General features: G+C 46.8%; 1 protein-coding gene across 1 annotated transcript in view; it reads right to left on the bottom strand.

Annotated features, from left to right (window-relative positions):
• LOC126547723 (uncharacterized) overlaps positions 1-3,626 on the bottom strand; it is a 55,557-nt gene extending 51,931 nt beyond the window's left edge. The window contains exon 1 of the mRNA XM_050195685.3: positions 3,244-3,626. Coding sequence (XP_050051642.1) covers positions 3,244-3,329 — 86 coding nt within the window. The 5' untranslated portion in view covers positions 3,330-3,626. The remainder of the gene's footprint in view (positions 1-3,243) is intronic.
• Positions 3,627-16,102: the final 12,476 nt, after the last annotated feature.

The raw sequence follows: 16,102 nt of genomic DNA, 5'->3' as shown, positions 1-16,102 counted from the left end.
TTCTTCTTTGAACTTACACAGTGACGTACTCAAATGGCTCGAGGCATTCCTTACTGATCGCTACCAATTCGTTTCTGTAAATGACAAATCATCCACTCTTCTCCCTGTAACTTCTGGAGTCCCTCAGGGATCAGTTCTCGGTTTTCTTCTTTCTTTAATTTATATTAATGATTTACCCCAACACGTATATTGTAAGATACGAATTTTGGCCGATGACTGCGTGATTTACCATCAAGTTTCTAATGCTACTGACGAAAACACCTTACAACAAAGTCTTAACAACGTGCAGTCTTGGAGTGAAAATTGGCTGATGACTCTTAATCCCAACAAATGTAAACATATATCTTTTACCTGTCGCCGTAACCCTTTCCTGTCCTCTTATACAATAGTAAACGTTCCCTTAGAATCAGTAGAATCATTTAAGTACTTGGGCGTCCACTTTCTCGTGATCTCAGTTGGGGTACGCATATTTCCAACACACTTTCATCAGCTAACAGAACTTTTGGCTTCATGAGACGACACTTCCGTGACGCCCCGTAGAACCTAAAACTCCTAGCTGTGAAATCCCTTATCAGACCGAAAGTTGAATACGCATCACCCATCTGGAATCCATATCAAGTCTACCTAGTTAACGAGCTCGAGTCCTTTCAAAACCGCGTCGTCAGATACATCCATTCATCCTACTCATACGACGTAAGCCTATCATCCTTAAGAGCAAAATCTGGTCTACAGCCCCTTGCACGTCGCCGCGCTACTGCCAGCCTTTGCCTCTTTCATAAGTTCTTTTACAGTTCCTTATTTCACGAGCCATATATCGCACCACCCGCACGCATATCGCTACGAACTGGGCACCCATTACAAGTCTTGCGCCCATGCTCCCACACAACTACTTCTTCCTCGTCTTTTTTTTTTCCAGCACAGCATCAGATTGGAACGCCCTTCCCCACCAAGTAGCTGCTATCACTTGTCCGACATCGTTTTTCGAAAATGTGCCCGTGTTGGCTAAACAATAACCTGCTTTTTCACGTGTTATTCTTTCTGTTTTTATGCACTTCCGAAAATGTAGCTTCCATGTACAATTTTTTCTGTATACCTGTGTTTATATTTGCATTATCAACTGTACCCACCCCTTATGTAATACCCCTAGCAAAGGGATCTTTAAGGAAATAAAACTGAACTGAACTGAATAAGATTTTGTGCAATGCTCTATTTTCTTCTACGCTAAACTATGGTACACTAGTTTGGGAACAACAACTAAAGAAAATATGGAGAAACGTCTTCCACTGCAGCAGCCTGCAATACGCCTTGTTTTTAAAGCTCCTTACCTAAGTCACACACAAAACATGTTGAACAAGGTTGAGCTTGTTAACGTACAATGTATGTACAATTTCAGACTACTTCGACAACATAAGCTGGAAACAAACAAGAAAAATTACCTTCTGAAATCACTGGCGAGGTGCCCCTTCAAGATTCCCCTACATATGACACACGCGTACCCGAAACATCGAAAGTTGGTAGATGCCACACGACCTACGGTAAGCAAATGCTAAGGTACACATTACCAACCTTGTTAAATGAGTTGGCCAAAAATGGTACGAATATAGATTGATCTCTCTGAATCAGCTACGCAACATAAGTGAATAACTCTCCATTGTTGTATTTATTTGTAGAAACACTGCTTGTATTTTCTGTATTTTCTTCTCGTTTCCGATCCAGTGAATTTCCCACAATGTTTTTGTATATTTATGGATTTTCTTTACGCACGTATTTGTCTGTTCATTGCATTGTTTTTGTATATTTATGGATTTTCTTTACGCACGTATTTGTCTGTTCATTGCATTGTTTTTGTATTTTTCTGAAGTTTTTGCATTTCCTGCAAATTGATTTTCTCCTCTACATGTATGGAATTGATGCCACTGTATGCCATGCTATGTGCACGAACCCAGTCAAGCCTTTTCAGGCTTTTTGTCCGTGCTCCAAACATCTGACAGATGTTGAATAAAGCTGAATTGAAAAAAAAAAAGATTGAATAATAAAAGTACCTTGTGTATGTAGAAAGACTCGTTTATCTATTCGAAGCTTCACAATTTATTAGTTATCCGAGTCCAGTCGTTTAAATGTGTGAACCGTTTTTGCAGGCTACAGAGTTTGTGTATTAAAGGAAAGGCAAAATTTCTTTGAATCCTTCTAGCGATATGACTACCCATGCGCATCTGAAAAGACTGCACAATTTCGCTTCGATGTTTTGTGCTCTTTTTCTTTACAAGTGTTGGTTAAGCAAGGCACAAGTTTCCGAGGAGCCGCGACCGGCACTTAGACAGTTTCGTCGACCTGTAGTAACTGCTAACGACTTTGAAAAAAGCAAACCAGGAATTGTTTATGAGATGTATGGTATTCTATATGAATTCTTTGAAAAGCACACAGTTTTCACCTCCATGTAGGGTTTTTTTTCTTTGGTTATGGATTCAAAAGAGCCCCGACTACGGCTCTCAATCCTCCGGTCCTATGGCGGCATATCCATGTGGCATTCTGCTCTGATTCTGAGAGCTGGCTCGAAGCGTTCTTCCCTACACATCTTTGGCCTCCTACACACCATACCTAATACCTCTCGTTTCTATATTGTTCATTGTTCTGCGCAGTCGGTGAAACTTGCTCCAACCGTGGAGAGGCCCGTCCATCGCATTCCCTAGCGTCATATTGGTTTGCCACCGCAGAAGGCGCGCGACGAGCAGTGGTTGGAGTGCTCCGCTTTAAGTCGTTTGAGCGCGAGTTGGGCTCCCCAGAAAAACCAGCGCGTAGTTTTCGATGAGAATTTTTCAGAATTCCTACGAACGGATGTCCACGTTCAATGCATTCCCTACCGCCCAACGGCTGTTCGCAATAAAACAGAAAGCCCAGCGGGCAAGAAGCAGGTCGAAAAATTCTGCCCGTCGAGTAGCTCGTGTCAACCCTTTCACGCTTCAGTGAACCCTATCCTTCTCCGCCACTTACAGTAGAGTACAATGAAACACAAGGTTGCCTGGTTGAAATATATATGCCCTGGTCAGGCGCGCAGCGACCAACGTGTCTGCTGAAGCAACTTCTGGAAAAAAAAACGCAGTTCATATACGAGTGAAAACCACAATTCCGCCTTCTACGGAGGGACCGAGCAAACTATGGATGTTTGATTCGAGAGAAATCGCCTCCAATGAGCCCTTCCGAGCCGCCTCGTTTTCTCCTACAGCCGGGACATGGTGAACTCACCCATCACCTTGAACAGTCGTCGGCGTCGATAACAGAAGGATGAGCACGCAGGCTGTTTGGAGCGCTCCGTTGAAGCATGCACGCATTGCATCCGATGGGCGCTTGGCGGTCGCAGCGCAAACTGTACCTTGGCGCGCTCACGTGCTCCGAAGCCCGGCGCGTGCGCAAAGAAAACACCCAAAACGGGCCCCCAAGACTGCACCGCAGTTGGCTTTGTACACTGCCTGTCAAGCGGCTTTTCAGGATCGGGACACGGATCCGCCACCGGCGTCGCGTAGCAGATAAGTGCGCGCGAGAAATCGCACAAAGGCGATGCCGTGAAGGAGCACGCCGCTGCTGTCTCCTGCGAACGATGCGCCACCGTCGAAGGTGTTCTGTTACATTTTGAAGGCGGTGTTCACTGCTTGTATGGCTCGCGGCGAAAATTATTGCGACAGGCCACCTGTGCGCTCCAATTGTGCTCGAATTTCGTGCTGGGATACGCTTGGGCGGTTACGATACGAGGTGACGCGGATGTAGGGCACGTATTCATTAAGACACTTTCAGAGAATACCTCGTATCGCTGCCGCGCAGGTGTCTACCACGTGCGCTGAGCAAAGCGAAAGGGACACTCGCGGTGTGTCGTGTTCCTTAGTAGCTTAATGAGGCAGCGTGCGACTAGGCTTTGTACGCCGGGTGGCATTGTCCACATTGACGCGCACCGTGCCGGCGGAGGGTTGCAGGAAGTCTTGGGTTCGTAACTTAAAAATGATCACCCCGTATAGTGCGAACTAGGCGTAGGCGGGGAACACAGAAAGCGAAAGCGCTTTACTTTTAATTTGTTTATATGTGACTCTTAAATTATCACGATTTCTATTGTTAGCTGCACCACCCGCCTGGCGACAAGTACACGTCCGCGCACTTATTTAAGAACAATAAACGTTAACATGAACAAGAAATATGGCAGGTCCAACTGTGTTAGCAAATACGTATTATCACCCCAGCAGCAACTGCAGCATTTGACATTGCTTATCTTCGGGCAATTATTTAAGAACAATAAACGTTAACATGAACAAGAAATATGGCAGGTCCAACTGTGTTAGCAAATACGTATTATCACCCCAGCAGCAACTGCAGCATTTGACATTGCTTATCTTCCCCACAGGGCTAAGATTGCTGGGCATTGCATAAAGTTTCATTGGATACCTGGCCATGCCGGTATTTCGGGAAATTAAAGAGCGGATGAAGCTCCCAGAAATGGACTCCAATAGCGCAAGTTCAAAAGAACATTTTTTACAAAAACCGACGCTTCAAACATGGCAAAAAAAATATGCCTATAAAGAAAAACACCGCATCTGGAATCTGCCGCTTCATCAAGATACCTTCCTGCGTTACATTGACCCAGAAATGAGGCCGAAAATTCCACGACCACTTCCTCGACACTTAGAGACATTGTACCATCGTCTTCGACTGAACGTGGCATACACGAACAATTATCTGTACCGCGTAGGGCTTACCACTAACCAACACTGGGATAACTGTCGCAACTTAGAGACAATGGAGCACATATTACTAGAATGCCCCCCGTGCCGCCACGAGAGACAAGTTTTTGAGCAACAAATGGACATGATTTACCACGAACCGTTAACGTTACCAAGCATCTTAGGTCCAATGCCCGGCCCTTCAAAACAGCGACGGGTTTTGGATTTATTGTTGAAATACCTGTCAGAAATTGGTCTAATAGGAAAGCTTTAAAGATTACCTACTTCATATACAAAAGCCTAAATTTACCTGCCATGCCACCCGTAAATATTAGTATCAGGTCCACTCGGACATTTCATATTTATTTTTATTCTCTTTTTCTCCCACTCACCTCTGGAATCCTTTAATCCCATTCCCCATCCCTATACAGAGTAGCATGCCAGCTGTTATATACGCGCCGGCAAAATTCTCTGTTTATCTCACAAAAAGCCCTCTCTCTCTACGAAAAAGCTCTGTAGGTCGCAGTGGGCATCCTTCTGCGCTACCTTGACTGTTTTCTCACCAATGACGAGAATTTGGCGAGTCATTGGCAGCCTTGCTGGTGACTCTCGTCCTAGTAAGCCTTTCGAAGCGCTTGCACTGCGCAAGCAGAAACCTCTCGCGTGCTTGGCAGAGGAATTTGCAGATGCACTTGTACGTGCTAGTTCAGGAATACATTCATGTGCTCTGCCTACAACATCTACGTCTATGATGGACGCCCCGTTTACACTTCGAGAGCTACAGACAGCACTCAGCAGCCTGCGGCGTCGATGTGCACCAGGTCCTGACGAAATCACCAACCAGATGATGCAGAACCTACCTCTGGAACACCGGAAGATGCTCCTAAGCTATCTCAATCGAGTGTGGGAGACTGGTGACGTTCCTCCTCCATGCAAGGTGGCTTGCGTTGTCCCAGTGCTGAAGCCCGGCAATGAAATGACAGACTTGGCCTCGTATCGTCCTGTATGTATCACTGACGTCGTGCGTGGCTAAGCTCATGGAGAAGCTTGCAAGTAAGCGTTTATCTTGGTGGCTCGAAGATAGAAGGGCTCTGCCAACATGCATGACTGGATTCCGCACAGGTTTAAGCGCGCAAGATAGCGTCTTGGACTTGATAAGCCACATTGAACATCAAAGAGCTTTCGGCCTCTCAACACTAGCTATTTTCCTAGACGTATCAAAGGCTTATGATAATGCCCTTCAGAGCTCAATACTAAATAGTCTGCAGGCCATAGGCGTACATGGCTATCTTCTGCGATTAATCCACTTATTTATCAGTGATCGTAAAATTCAAGTGCGGTTAGGAAGTACCATAAGCACCGAAAGGGCGGTATCGCGAGGTGTACCTCAGGGAAGTGTTCTTTCCCCAACGCTGTTTAATGTTGTAATGGCTGGTCTTCCCGCTGAAGTGCAAACATTGCAGGCATATCCATATGTCGATATACGCGGACGACATTTGTATTTGGGTAACCGGATATCAACACAAGCGTTTAGCTCTGATAGATCGACAGGCATTACTTTCAGTTCAAAATTACCTTCAAGGTGTCGGGTTGACTCTCTCGGTGGGGAAATCTGGCTTCATCATGTTTCCAGGTAGAGGAAGACGGTATGCGCAGCTGAAGATAGACCTTGATCAATCTTGCCTTCGTCAATTGAAGCACAAGCGCTTTTTGGGCGTCATTATTGACTACCGTCTACAGTGACGACGAGCTGTGGACTCGATAGTGACATCAATATCTCCGCGTCTCAATGTGATCAGTAGAGTTGCGAGTGAGCAATGGGGAAATCACCCTTCTTCAATGATCAGGCTGCACGATGCACTAGTGACGACTCGAATAATGAACCAGCTGCCTTTAATTTTCCCCTCGCTATCACAGCTAGAAGGACTTGAAGTTTTGCACAGAAAAGGCCTAAGGAGGGCTCTTGGCATTCCGCAGACTGCTCCTAACAATGGAATACTTTATGAGTCTCTATCGAGACCTCTTAGCCTAATCGCTTCACAAAGGCTATTGATGCAAATTGGCCGCCTTAAACAGACGATAGCCGGGCGAGCCCTTCTACAGCGCCTTCGAAAGAGATCTGAATCCCGAGCATACTTGGCCCTTAACACTCTTAGTTACCTGGGTCTTGACGCTAGCTAGATGTCGAACTAAGAGGTTGAAACCACCTTGGTCATTCGCGAGCCTCGATTCTTCGTTGACAATTCCTCACGTTCACGCTAAGCGGAGTTCTCCTTTGGCGGCAACGCGTTCGCTCGTACTGGAACATCTTGAGACTGAATATGCACGTCATCTTCAAATTTTTGCTGATAGCTCTGTGGACAAGGTCAGAGGATCTAGGGCAGCTGCTTTTCACATTCCCTCTTTGAAGTATGATTGGTCGATTCGCTTCACTGTAGTCGTGTCCTCCACAACAGCCAAAAGCGTTGTCATTGAGGCAGCTTTAAAGAAGCTACGGTTTTGTGCGCCTTAACCTGTTGTCATTTTTACAGATTCAAAATGCGCCCTTCAAAGGTTAGAGCACGGGGTCCCTACTGATGCCTTATGTCTTAGCTCCCTACGCTCGGTGCACAACCTCCATATCAAAGGCTTCTCCATACGCTTCCAATGGGTGCCCTCGCACATAGGTCTCATAGGCAACGAGATGGCGGACAGCCTCGCCCATAGAGCGCTGTCGTGGAATCCATTGAGAAAAGTTCCTCAAGAGGACAAGAGACTCTTCAGAGAAGCGGTGTTGTGCTACTTCAGTTCTTTGTGGAGCTCACCTCACAAGCCATGTGTGACCAAGGGTTTCAAAAGAAGCCAAGCCGCTTTACTGCTCGTCATTCGCACGGGTTCTGCTCGTACCCCTGCGTGGATGTATAAGACTGGCCTGGCGTTGTCTCCATTATGTTCAACGTGTGGTGTGTGCGGTGACATAGAACATTACCTTATGTGCTGTTCTCTGTATAACGCGGAAAGGAGTGTGCTATTCGAGTCCCTCAAGATGACAGGAATTCCTTACATTTCTCTTCAAGAGATTGTCTTCCCGAGCGGGAAACGGTTCTGTAGGAAGGAGGTTTCTCGCCTTTTTTTAAATTGCCTGCAGGACACGGATTTGTCCTCCACATGGTGACCTTAGGAGTGACTATTTTCAGTTGTGAGGTGTGTGTCTGATCTATGTGATTTTTTTTAAAATATTAAGTGTCGCTACGGTGGAGCAATTGCCGGCAGCAGCTGTAAGGCTAATCCCACCAGTAGCCTACAACCATTCAACTCAACTCAACTCAATTTCCTAATTTCATCGCTCGACCTAGTCTTCTGCCATCGACTGCATTTCTCATCTCTTACTGCACATTCTGTGACCGTAATGGGCCAATGGTTATCTAACTGGCGCATTACATCACCTGCTCAGCTCCATTTTTTTCTCTTGATGTCAATTAGAATATCGTCTATACCCGTTTGCTCTCTTATCGAAACCGCTCTCTTTCTGTCTCTTAACGTTATGCCTAGCAGTCTTCGTTCCATCGCTCTTTGCGCGGTCCTTAACTTGTTTTCAAGCTTCTTTTTAGTCTTTGCCCCACATATCAGCACAGGTAACATGCACTAATTGTACACCATCCTTTTCAATGATAATGGTAAGCTTCCAGTCAGGAGCTGACAATATCTGCCGTGTGCGATCCAACCCAGTTTTATTATTCAATGAATTTCTTTCTCATCATCAGGTTTCCCTGTGTTTAACTGACATAGGTAAACCCACTCCTTCATAGACTCTAGAGGCTGACTGGCGAGCTTAAACTCTTGTATCCTGGCCCAGCTAATCATAATTACCTTTGTCGTCTGCATGTTTACCTTCAACCCCACTCTTACACTCTCTCATGTAAGGTCTTCAAGAATTTGTTGTAACGCGTCTGCATTATTGCTGAATAGAACAATGTTTTCGGCAAACCGAAGGTTCCCGAGATACTCGCCGTCGATCCTTACTCCTAAGCCTCCCCAGTCCAGTGTTGCCCTTATTCTATTGGAGATTATTTTGGTAAAAATTTTATGTAATATTGGCAGTAAGCTAATGGACCTATAATTTTTCAATTCTTTAATGCCACTCTTTTTGTGGATTAGTATAATGTTTGCATTCTTCCAGTTTTCTGGGACCCTTGCAGTCGATAGACACTTCGTATAAACACTCTAAAAAAAGTTTACACTCCTTGGATTGTATTTCTGCCACACAAAAATAATCGTCATCTGCCTTGCTTGTGTTTCCTTTCTTGAAAACGCCGCGTCCGCTGCTTTCCTGTCGGCAATGCTATGTCATGCTGATAACGCACATGCCGTTCGTTACTGGGAAGTACCGGGCTCGCGGCTTTAAAGAAAGGAAATGCGGACAAGACAGATGACGTTTATTGTTGTGTGGCAAGATACGACTCAAAGGGTGTAAAGTTTTTTTTTTTTTTTTAGAGTGAGGAGCCGCCAGTTTTGCGAGCATTATGTCTCCTCCATCCTTGATTAAATCGACTGTTATTCCATCTTCTCTTGCTGCTCTTCCTCGTTCCATGTTTTGTAAGGCCCTTCTGACTTCACCGCTAGCTATAGGAGGAGTTTCTGTATCCTGTTCATTATTGTTTCCAATGTAGTACTCCCGAGTCTTCTGGGTACTGTACAGGTCAGTATAGAATTCTTCCGCTTCTTTTACTATATCTTTGAGATTGCTGATGATATTACCCTGCTTATCTTTCAGTGCATACATCTTAGTTTGTCCTATGCCAAGTCTCTTTCTCAGTGATTTCAGGCTCCGTCCATTTTTTACGGCTTCTTCAGTCTTTCTCACGTTATAGTTTTGAATATCACTTATTTTCATCTTGTTGATCAGTTGTGACAGTTCCACGAATTCTAACTTATCTCTTGAGTAGGACGCTTTCATTCTTTGTCATTTCTTTATTAGATCCTTTGTTACTCGAAAGAGCTTGCCTACTGGTTGCCTTGGTGCCTTGCCTCCCACTTCAATTGCTGCCTCTGAAGCCACCCTAGTCAAGGTTTCGGTTTCATTCATTACCACTACGTCATCTTCATCTCTCTGTTCTAAGGCTGCGTATTGGTTTACAAGTACCAGGCTGAATTTGTCTGCTTTTATCCTTACTGCCTCTAGGTTGACTTGTTTCTTCTTGACCAATTTTACTCTTTCTCTATTCAAATTAAGGTGAATCCTAGCCCTCACTAACCTACGATCACTGCACTTTACGCTACCTATCACTTCTACATCTTGCACTATGCTGGGATCAGCAGAAAGTAGGGAGTCAATATCATTTTTTGTTTCGCCATTAGGGCTTTTCCAGGTCCACTTTCTGTTGCTACGCTTCCTGAAAAAGAGAGTGTTTGTTCTCCGTCACCAGTATTTTGTGGTAATTTTCGCTTTCTTCCGGGGAACACTGTTCCCTGCCCGACGGGAATGGAAGTGGAGCCACCCGCACTCCGACCTGATGTAGCGGCGCCCGCGTCGGCAGCCTCAAGGAAGCGGAACAGCCTCTCGAGCGACAGCGAGGCTACCCTGATAGACTCGACCGAGAGCGACGACAGCTCCGACGACGACTACGTGACTGTCCTGAGTAAGAAAGCAAAGCGGCGGATGCTTGGGGCCTCTGTGGACACATCTACTATGAGGACTCCGCAGAGTTCGCCAAAGTACACCATCCTTTTCTTACCTGTGCTACCCTCCGACAACATGAGGTTCCTCAACAGGCAAGTTGCATCGGTTGAACTCGAGAGACTGTTGCCAAATGGCATTGAGGACGTACGAGTCAACTCTCGGAAGAATATTGTCGCGGTAGACGTCGCCCAAGCGTCGGCGTTAGATTCTCTGCGAGCTGTCACTGTTCTCGGTGGCATGAACGTCCGTACCATCATCCCGATGGGAAAAGAGACTACTACAGGCGTCATATATGACATTGATGCGGCCATTTCAGGCGAGGATTTACCACTTTTGATAAAGCCTGCCAATCATGGGACCCACATACTACAGGTGGCCCGTCTCGGAACTTCCAGATGCGTGAAAATTGTCTTTAAAGGTGACTGCCTTCCATCGCATGTGAAGGTAGGTCATTTTCGACATGCTGTCCGGCCCTTTGTTCCCAAGCCGCTTCAGTGCAGAAACTGTCAGAAATTCGGCCACGTGAGCGCCGTCTGTGGAAAGTCTGCTATATGTTCCCGCTGTGCAGCACAACACTCTGCAGGCAACTGCCAGGCAAAAACTTATAAGTGTCCGAACTGTCAAGGGCCCCACGATGCCTCATCAAAGGATTGTCCTAGAGTTAGGCGAGAACTCTCCATCTTGAAGAAAATGGTTAGGGACCGGTCGACCCATCGTGAAGCAGCTGCTGACGTCAGGCGACGTCGTTCTCGTCGCAGACGCTCATCAAGGAATTCTGCTCTCCGCACAAAGAATACGCGTGCCGCACAGCCTCTTGCTGTTGAATCTGCTCCGACCTCAGTGCAGAATGTTTCCAAACCGTGTATAGATAACGGAGCATCTGAAAAGACTGCTGTGAATGAGGAATGGCCACCACTGCCAAGGATAAGCCCTGTGGAAAAACCCCAACAAGGAAAGGCACCACAATGCTCCACCCCTCACTCAGATGAGCTGACAGAGCATGACCGCCGAATTGTAACAATGCTCAAGTCTTTGATAAATGCGGTTCGCACGCTTGTGGGCAACTCGAATACGCCAACAGCTCGAAGCGCAGTTCAAGTGTTGGATGCCCTGAGCCCAGTGCTTGCAAATCTTGCATAAGCACAATGGCTCTTCCACTGCCTTCACTCCGTGATGAAGTGCGTAGCGCGACAATTTTCCAGTGGAATGCCAGAGGACTTAAATCACGGATTTCATGTTTCCGCCAATACGTTTTCACGAACCGATTTCCTGTAGTGGTAATATGTGAACCGAACGTGTCGAAAGCGCTAAGACTCTCTGGATACGAAGCCTTCATGGCGTCAACGTGCGGGCAACCCAGCAAAGTAATTGTTTACATCCGTACAGAACTTACTTACATCCCCCACTCAGTGCAGCCTCATGATGGAAACCAATACGTGTGTCTCCGCATTACAAAGAATAAAGTGGCCTTCACCCTTATCGGCGTCTACATATCCCCATATAGTCGGTTCGACGGCGACCGATTGCGAGACATCCTGACGGCAACTACTGGACCCTGGATTATCACAGGAGATTTTAATGCTCATCACTTGGCTTGGGGAAGCTCCAGAATAGATTCCAGGGGCCGGAAACTTGTGGAATTTGCTTCCGACCATGAACTTTGCATTATGAACGATGGCAGTCCGACGTACTTGCGTGGTGCGAACTATAGCAGTTGCCTAGACTTGACTTTGGTGTCACGGCAACTTGGTCAAAATGTTCGATGGTTCTCTGACATCGAGACTCATGGTAGTGACCATATTCCCACCTACTTAATTATCAATGGATTTGGAAGCTTCTCCTCTTGTACTTCCCGACAAGCATATATAAGGTGGTCAACGTATAAGACAAAGGTGGAAGAGGCATGCAAAGAAGGATTTACCGGCACCATTGAAAACCTTATTACAAGTGTACTGGAATCGTCTAAGTACACATTTACATCTGCGAAAAAACGTACGGATTTTGACATGGAACTTGAGCGACTTCGAACGATTCGCAGAAGAGCCGAGAGGCGATACAGGCGCACGAAGTCAATTAATGACCTTAGAGTCGCTCGACGTATACAGAAGAAAATCCAACGTCGTATGGACAGGTTGGAGGAACAACGGTGGAAGACGTTCTGCGAATCACTTGACCCCCGCAAGCCTCTGTCTATCATATGGAGGACGGTGCGCGGCCTTGGCTCGTCTCCACAGCAACGACACCCATTCTCAGCCCTAGCCCTCCATCAAGGCCGCTCACAGGTCGATATAGCCGAAGATTTCTGTGTGAAGATTGCGGGCAGTGTGGTCACCATCAATAGTGAAATTCTGGGTGAAGTTCCTGCGACACGCTTCCCAGAATTGAATGTCTCCTTCTCACTTGAGGAATTGGACGCTGCTCTGGCCTCATGCAGGCGCTCATCGTCGCCAGGACCAGATGGCATCACCTACGCTGCTTTATGCCACCTAGGTGAAGATGGCCGAAGCAGACTGCTGGAATGTTATAACCAGTCATGGAATGATGGCGTCGTTCCTGAGCGGTGGAAGTCCAGCCGCTTGATACCACTCCTGAAGCCTGGAAAGTCGCCACTTGACCTAGCGTCCTACCGACCCATTGCGCTGTCCAGCTGTGTTGGGAAGGTCATGGAAAGAATGATTCTCACCCGCCTAGAATGGTATCTTGAGCGCCACAACGTATACCCCGATGCCATGGCTGGTTTTAGAAGAGGCCGTTCCTCTATTGACAACGTCATCGACCTAGTCTCGTCTGTACAACAGGAAAAACACCACAAGCGTATATCGGTTGCACTATTCCTCGACGTGAAAAGCGCCTATGATAATGTAACGCATGAAGCCATCCTTGATGCCCTGGAAAATAATGGAATAGGTGGACGCATGTTTCGGTGGATTCGGAGCTATCTATTCAAAAGATCCTTCTTTGTGCACAGTGCAGATGGCCGAACTGCTGACCATTACACTTACCGTGGCGTCCCTCAGGGTGGGGTTCTTAGCCCCACTTTGTTCAACCTTGCAATCCTTGGCCTTGCCGACGTTCTACCACATACAGTAAACCTTTCTATATATGCTGACGACATATGCATATGGGCCTCGGCAGTTACACGTCTCCAGGTGCGTGCACGGCTCCAAAAAGCAGTGACCCTAACATCATCGTACCTGCGTGCGCAAGGCCTCAGCATTTCGACCGAGAAGTGCGCCTTAGTCGCCTTTACCCACAAGCCCATGACCTGGTACCCCATTTCTATTGACCACCAACCAATTTCCTACGCAAAAACTCACCGATTCCTAGGCGTTATTATAGACAGAGACCTTTCATGGAGCCCCCACATCACATATTTGAAGAAGAGGCTTACTTCTATCTCCCACATACTAAGGTTTCTCGCCGGTAAAACGTGGGGCACATCCGTGGCATCTATGCTTCAACTATACAGGACGCTCTTCCTGGGATACTTGCGATACAGCACACCAGTGCTGTCCAATGCTAACAAAACTAACATCCATGTCCTACAGAGCATTCAAGGCCAAGCCCTTCGAACATGTCTGGGGCTACCTCGAAGTGCTTCAACCGTGGCAACAATTGCCACCGCTAGAGACCACCCAATAAGGACCTATATAGATATCGACGCGCTCCGGGTGCATGTTCGCCATATATCCCGAGTCCCTGACCACCATCTCGCTCGATTGCCTGAGAAAAGACCCAGGGCAGCGTTCTCCAGATCAATTGCGGCTAACCGGCACTCTTTGTCTTTGAGGCACTCACCCGCAACAAGAACGCCATCCCCTATGTGGTGCTTGAAGAAGCCTCCTGTGTACCTTGCTGTTCCAGGAATAGTGAAGAAAGCTAGCCTGACCACCGCGGCTCTCAAGCAGATCACACTGGAACTTCTGCATTGTTCATACTCTAACCGAATTCATGTTTACACGGATGGTTCCGTCTCGGAAAATTCTACGGGCGCCGTTGTTCTACCATCTCAATCGGTCGTCATCAAGTTTACGACATCACACGTAACGACATCTACAGGCTCTGAACTGGCCGCTCTTCGCGCTGCTGTCGAATACATTGAAAAAGAACCGCCCAACAAATGGGCAATATTTTGTGACTCGAAAGCAGCCCTCCAGAGCTTGAGAAGTTTACGACGTGGCAATTATGAACAGCTGGTGTCACAAATCCACGAAACCTGCCATTGCGCTTCTGAAAGAGGACATAATATCATATTTCAGTGGCTGCCGGGACATTGTGGCATCGTTGGTAATCACCTCGCCGATGACGCTGCCCGACGTGCCCAGGCTGGCTCACCGACACTCCTTATACCTTTATCCAGAGTCGACGCTGCAAGAGAGCTTCGCAGTCTCGCTCGTACAATCACGTTAGGTTGCTGGCATACACCTCAGAACTCTAAGTGTCGTTTACACAGCCTCGACCCATCACTGAAACTTACATTACCAGCGAACCTTCCACGACGTGACGCAACACTGCTGTGTCGGCTGTGGGTAGGAGTAGCATTCACCAACTCCTACAGCTATCGTATTGGAATGGCGGATTCACCAATGTGCGCGAAGTGCAAGTGTGAAGAGACTATCAGTCACCTTCTGTGCCACTGTTCTCGCTTCGATAATCAACGCGAGACTCTCCAGTGTGCCTTAAATAGACTGGATGACAGGCCATTTACGGAAGCGAAGATCTTGGGGGCCTGGCCTCATAGTTCAATGGCCCAGAAAGCAGTTCGAGCGCTTTTTCGCTACCTGAGGGAAACAGACTTGAGTGCCAGACTGTAGACATCCTATACCTAAGTTCTCTCTCTCCCTCTTTCACTCCCCATTCCCCTCCCCACGTGTAGGGTAGCAAACTGGACTCAGTCTAGTTAACCTCCCTGCCTTTCTGTCTTCCCTTCTCTCTCTCTCTCTCTCTTCCTGAAAAAGGTGTTAATTATTCGAAGCTCCTTCCTTTCTGCGAATTCTACCACCATCTCTCCTCTAGCGTTCCTAGAATCGACACCGTAGTTGCCAATTGCTTGTTCACCAGTCTGCTTTTACCCCACTTTTGCATTGAAGTCACCCATTAATACAGTATGCTTAGTTTGCACCTTTCTCATCGCTAATTCAATATCTCCATAAAACTGATCTACTTCCTCATCATCGTGACTGTATTTTGGAGCGTAGGCTTGTACTACCTTTAATCTATACCTCTTATTAAGTTTGATTGCAGCTACCCTCTCATTAATGCTGTATAATTCGTCAATGTTGCCCGCTATATCCTTAAGGATCCGGAATCCTACCCGGTATTGCTTCTGATCAGGGAGACCTCTATAGCAGAGGACATGGCTGTTATTTAGCAATGTATAAGCCTCACCAGTTCTTGCAATCTCAATAAGGCCGATGATATCCCAAACAATGTCTGATAGTTCATAATTATATTGTGCTTAGTGTTCCTCATATGATATGATTTGATAATTCCTCAAAGAGTCCTGCTAAGCTAGCCTCACTCGACAGAGTTCGGCAATTAAAGGCTGACAGGGGCAGTTTCCATAGGCGGCCTGTCCGGACCCAGAGATTCTTAGTGTATCGTTTGGACGGAATCGAAGAACGAAAGGAACGTTTATTCAGGAAACACCCAGGGTATATATAGTCGTCGGCATTCACAGGCACGTGTTGCCGTAATCTTCGTGCTGTCACTCAGTTCAGGCCGATACGTGCGACGTATG

Source organism: Dermacentor andersoni, chromosome 1, assembly GCF_023375885.2.
Source record: "Dermacentor andersoni chromosome 1, qqDerAnde1_hic_scaffold, whole genome shotgun sequence".
Lineage (NCBI taxonomy): Eukaryota > Metazoa > Arthropoda > Arachnida > Ixodida > Ixodidae > Dermacentor > Dermacentor andersoni.
Note: the sequence above shows the minus strand (reverse complement) of the source record. Positions and strands in the feature narration are given on the sequence as shown.